This window comes from Laccaria bicolor, genomic scaffold (assembly GCF_000143565.1).
Source record: "Laccaria bicolor S238N-H82 LACBIscaffold_49 genomic scaffold, whole genome shotgun sequence".
NCBI classification, from domain to species: Eukaryota; Fungi; Basidiomycota; class Agaricomycetes; order Agaricales; family Hydnangiaceae; genus Laccaria; species Laccaria bicolor.
The window spans coordinates 58,989-64,328 of NW_001889920.1; the positions used below are offsets into that span (position 1 = coordinate 58,989).

The 5,340-nt window shown below is 41.7% G+C and overlaps 1 protein-coding gene across 1 annotated transcript; it reads left to right on the forward strand.

Annotated features, from left to right (window-relative positions):
• Window positions 1-2,320: 2,320 nt before the first annotated feature.
• On the forward strand, window positions 2,321-3,847 carry LACBIDRAFT_333270 (uncharacterized protein; the record flags this gene model as incomplete). The annotated part of the gene is made up of 8 exons (XM_001887884.1): window positions 2,321-2,570; window positions 2,625-2,673; window positions 2,755-2,827; window positions 2,972-2,980; window positions 3,004-3,039; window positions 3,287-3,295; window positions 3,432-3,524; window positions 3,707-3,847. 8 exons carry the CDS (start codon window positions 2,321-2,323, stop codon window positions 3,845-3,847), a joined length of 660 nt encoding a protein of 219 aa, XP_001887919.1.
• Between the last annotated feature and the right edge of the window lie 1,493 nt (window positions 3,848-5,340).

Sequence of the window (5,340 nt, forward strand, 5' to 3'; positions counted from 1 at the left end):
TATGATATTTGTTGCCCTTTCATCTAGCTTTCTAAATGTGTTGGAATCATGTTATTTGGTTTTGTTTTCATGAAGAAAAATGCAAAAAACCAAAAAAAACACGACGCTTTTGGAATTCCTTTACCTCATATCTCCACAACAGGAGCACTTCAGAACATAATTCAACCAGATTCGGGAAGCTACAGTGCAGGGGTACAACTTTCGCTTTTTGACTATTTTTGGTAATTGGTCATGTGACCACCCTCCCAACAACCCATGTGATACATATCATCATTATTATATAGTTTTCGGTAATGAAAGTGCCAAAGGGCCTAATGAAATATCCTAATGAAAAATCTAAGAAATAGTAATGAAAGTGCCAGGGAGCCTAATGAGAAGTGATGAAATCGTCAAGGTGCTCAATGAAATATCCTAAAAGAAATGGTAATGAAAGAGCCAGATGCCCCAATGAAATCTCCCAATGAAAAATCTAATGAAATAGTCAGGAGTGTAATGAAATATCCTAATGAAAGTGCCAAGAAGCATTCTAATGAAAATTCAATGAAACGGTAATGAAAGGGCCAAGGAGCTGAATGAAATATCCCAATGAAAATTCCAAGAAAATCTAATGAAAGTGCCAAGGAGCCTAATGAAATATCCTAATGAGAAATATAAAAAATCATAATGAAAAAGCGCAGGAGCCTAATGAAATATCCTAATGAAAATTCAATGAAATGGTAATGAAAAAGCAAAGGAGCCTAATGAAATATCCTAATGAAAATTCTATGAAATGGTAATGAAAAAGCACAGGAGCCTAATGAAATATCCTAATGAAAATTCTAAGAAATGATAATGAAAAAGCGCAGGAGCCTAATGATATATCCTAATGAAAATTCTATGAAATGGTAATGAAAAAGCAAGGAGCCTAATGAAATATCCTAATGAAAATTCTAAGAAATGATAATGAAAAAGCCAGGAGCCTAATGAAATATCCTAATGAAAATTCTAAGAAAATGATAATGAAAAAGGGCAGGAGCCTAATGAAATATCCTAATGAAAATTCTAAGAAATGGTAATGAAAAAGCCAAGGAGCCTAATGAAATATCCTAATGAAAATTCTATGAAATGGTAATGAAAAAGCCAAGGAGCCTAATGAAATATCCTAATGAAAATTCTAAGAAATGGTAATGAAAAAGCAAGGAGCCTAATGAAATATCCTAATGAAAATTCAATGAAATGGTAATGAAAAAGCAAAGGAGCCTAATGAAATATCCTAATGAAAATTCTATGAAATGGTAATGAAAAAGCACAGGAGCCTAATGAAATATCCTAATGAAAATTCTAAGAAATGATAATGAAAAAGCGCAGGAGCCTAATGATATATCCTAATGAAAATTCTAAGAAATGATAATGAAAAAGGGCAGGAGCCTAATGAAATATCCTAATGAAAATTCTATGAAATGGTAATGAAAAAGCACAGGAGCCTAATGAAATATCCTAATGAAAATTCTAAGAAATGATAATGAAAAAGCGCAGGAGCCTAATGAAATATCCTAATGAAAATTCTAAGAAATGGTAATGAAAAAGCACAGGAGCCTAATGAAATATCCTAATGAAAATTCTATGAAATGGTAATGAAAAAGCGAAGGAGCCTAATGAAATATCCTAATGAAAATTCTAAGAAATGGTAATGAAAGTGCCAAGGAGCCTCATGAAATATCCTAATGAAAATTCTATGAAATGGTAATGAAAAAGCGAAGGAGCCTAATGAAATATCCTAATGAAAATTCTAAGAAATGATAATGAAAAAGCGCAGGAGCCTAATGAAATATCCTAATGAGAATTCTAAGAAATGATAATGAAAAAGCGCAGGAGCCTAATGAAATATCCTAATGAAAATTCCTTTGAAATGGTAATGAAAAAGCGCAGGAGCCTAATGAAATATCCTAATACAAATTCTATGAAATGGTAATGAAAAAGCGCAGGAGCCTAATGAAATATCCTAATGAAAAGTCTCAGAAATGATAATGAAAGGGCCAAAGAACCTAATGAAATATCCCCATGATATCTCATTATCCTTGTCTATAACTTATTAAACATTCCAGTGATAAATTGAATGAAATAGATGGGCAATCCTAATGAGATGCCTTTCATAAAACCTGTGGCATTATACACAATGGCTCTTGGACAGTTGTCATAGATTAATCATAAAAGTGGTAGCCACCAGTCCTTGATCCACCTCAGCTTTGTCAGAGCACCCTTTGGAAAATTGTTAGCCTCCTCGATCTCCCTTCTATCCTTCTCACTGTTAGTATCCAAGTTCAGAGGAACGTAGTAGGCAATGACGTTGTATGACCTCGTCTTAAACGAGGCCTCCATCTCTCCTAGCTCTCGCAGGAAAGCTTCCGCGTTGGGCTTCATTGCCAGCCATGCCGCGCCTTCGTCAGTAGCCATTTCTATCAGAATTCCCCCGTTCTGGAGCTTCAACACCGACCTGACTTTGTGCTATGAAGCCGTCGCCCTACCCATGGCCTCCGAGAATTTGCCCACTAGGACCAAGTTGGCGCAATCCCGTAGTCGTGATTCCCTGGGTAAGTCAACCAAAGACTGTCGTTGTCTTATACTTTCTTTCGCGGCCAGCCTAGGATTAGCATCCAAGGGAGCCCCAGAGGTCGCCCTAATCAGCGCATCCCTGTAAGGCGAGCTGGCCGTGTTCCCCGCCTGCTGTGCTGCCTTTTCCACCACCTCTGCTAGTTCCACTGTTTTCTCTTTCAGAACCTCCGTCTTTTTCTCCAACTCCTCCATGACCTTCACCCTCAGCCCCTCCGTGAACTCTCTCAAGTCGCTGGTCAATTCGTTGAACTGTGCATTGGCGATGTCCCTGATGTCTTCCGCTACCATCCCTAATTCGACGTCCCTTAGCAGAAAAGCGACTGCGCGGACTGCGTTAACTGCAGGGAGGGCTACTCCTGGCAAGGCTGCTATCTGACAGAGTGTCGTAGTGAGTGCACCTAGGGTGAGCAGTGCACCTCGCGGGACGAGGAGCAGTTTTTCTTCGAGGTAAGACCTCCCTTTTTCTGAGTCGCCTATTTCTTGTTCATCTTCGTCTATCTCCGCTGAGCCCGCAGCTCTCGTTTTCGCTCGTTCCTGTGCTTCTGGTTCGGACATTCGACCTTGTCGAGTGGTCGTCACTTTACCTTTTAGTGGTGGGGTCTGGCCTTTGGCCTTCGCTCCGGTCCCAGACATGCTCTGAGAATGTTATTAGCTGGTTTGACAATGGTATAAAACTTTTAAAAGCTGTATGTAGGCCAGAAATGTGTGTTGCAATCGACGAGTCGCCCAAAATTTTTCGGGGTCCTAGTCGGGGTGCCACGTGGTTCAGGTCCAAGGAAGATCCGATGCTGCATCATATTGGGTATCTTTTAGATTTTTTTTCCATTCCTATCTCCCAGCTGGTTGCCATTTCAGCGTCAAGGACCCAAAATGTGAACATGTCAAATAGTGATTTTATAAATTTAGGAACTATAAAAATCTCATATTCAAAGGTGAGAAGAATTTTTTATGGAACTTCCTTTGAAACCTCCAAAAGATTTTGTGTAAATTGGAATAGAACTGACTGAGTTACAGATGGATGATTCTTGAGCGCCTTGAAATGGTGTATTTCCTATTACAGGCAGTGATCCTGAAATGTAATGAACTGAACAGAGCCAATACAAATTTGTATTAGTTCAAGGTGGCCGAGTATAGTGTTGCCGCGGCTCCGGCTCGGAGGCAGCTCAAGTCAGGAGCCGAGCCGAGTTTAGCCGAAGCCCAGCCAGAACCGCCGAGTGATGGCTCCCACAGCTCGGCTAGTTCCAGCTCCGGCTAAGAAGCCGGCTGGAGCTGACTAAGCCGGTCATAAATCGTGAGTGTTCAAGTTCGTTCGTTCAGTCATCTCAAGCCTCAAAGTCTTGCAATAAGATCAAGAATATATACCTTGCCATCAAGATATGTGTAAAACATACAAAAAAATCTCTCTAAGGCAGTTGTAATATATCTACGGTATATGTAGTTTATCGCCGACTGTCTCGGGTGACTACCAGTTCATTGGTGGCGATTTTGACATCAACCTTTCTCAAAAGCGTTGTTGATCTCAAAATCGAGCAGCCACAAAATTCTTCGCCAAACTCCTTAATTCTAAACTGCGACCCCTTATGTGGACCGGTAAATGCGGTAACGACCTGGGATTTGCACTCCGGCCTTTCAGGTATAAGGTATGGAAATGGCACTTCCAACACTTTGAAGCCTAGCTGGACCTTGACCGCATCTCCGACCACTCCCTTGAACTCCCCACACTTATCTTCGTGCTCGCCCTTGTGAAAATTAGGTTTGGTGTTGATGAGACAAAGGCTGAGTCTCATGTTGGCAAAGCAGCCATCTCTGAGCCAATACGGAGAAGAGGCTGCCACAATTGTCAGTATCTATTGACTTTCTAACAGAAACATAATTACCATCATTACCACGGCGCGGGGTTTGTGAGCTTGGGTTCCAAGCTGGGGTCATCAGGATATCTTCCAAGTTAGGAAGCGGAGTAGATGGCCCTGCAATGGCCGGAGTCTGTGCACGAAAAGGAGCGGGATATGGGATTGAGGGTTGCGAATCTGGCAAGGGGTAACCAGGGAACAAAAAGCCTGCCAGAGTACCAGGCGGAGGTGCTGGTTCGAGTGGGTAAGTAAAGTCGGTAAGAAGCTCTCGAGGCCTGGGGTGCTGAAGGCTTTCATCAGCGCTGGAAGCTAATTAGTATTGATTCAGAAAAATAAGAGAATGGGCTTACATGATGTGTAGAGAACTGATGTCCAAAATTTGTGGGCGTTGGAGGAGCGCCTCAAGCTCGACGAAGACCCTTTTCTCACCAATTGTGCTTTTTACTCTGCCTCGGTAACCTCTAAAATTCCCGTGGGTGACCATCACATGTCTTCCTACCAGGTGACTATTGGAGTCCCCCTTCATGACACGCTTTTGCGCATCTGTGAAGGAAGCTTTCAAGTCCGAGGACCCCGTTCCAAAGATGAAGGGGGAGGTGAAGAACTGAACAATCCCAGGGGATGCCTCTATCTACAAGATGACGGAATGTTAGAAGAGCCATATATATTATAAAGCAAGATATTCACCTCAGTACCAGTCCTGTCATCAAAGACGCACACGCAGTCATCATTTTGATTCACTACCCAACCTGTAACACCTTCGTGGTCTCCCGAAAGAATGCGGACTTCATCCCCTACTTTGAGATCTTTTCGAAGCGACAAAAAAGGTAAGGTAGTTGTTACATCCTTCATTGTAAAAAAGACGACGGCTTCGCCTTCCGTTACATCAATAATTGTT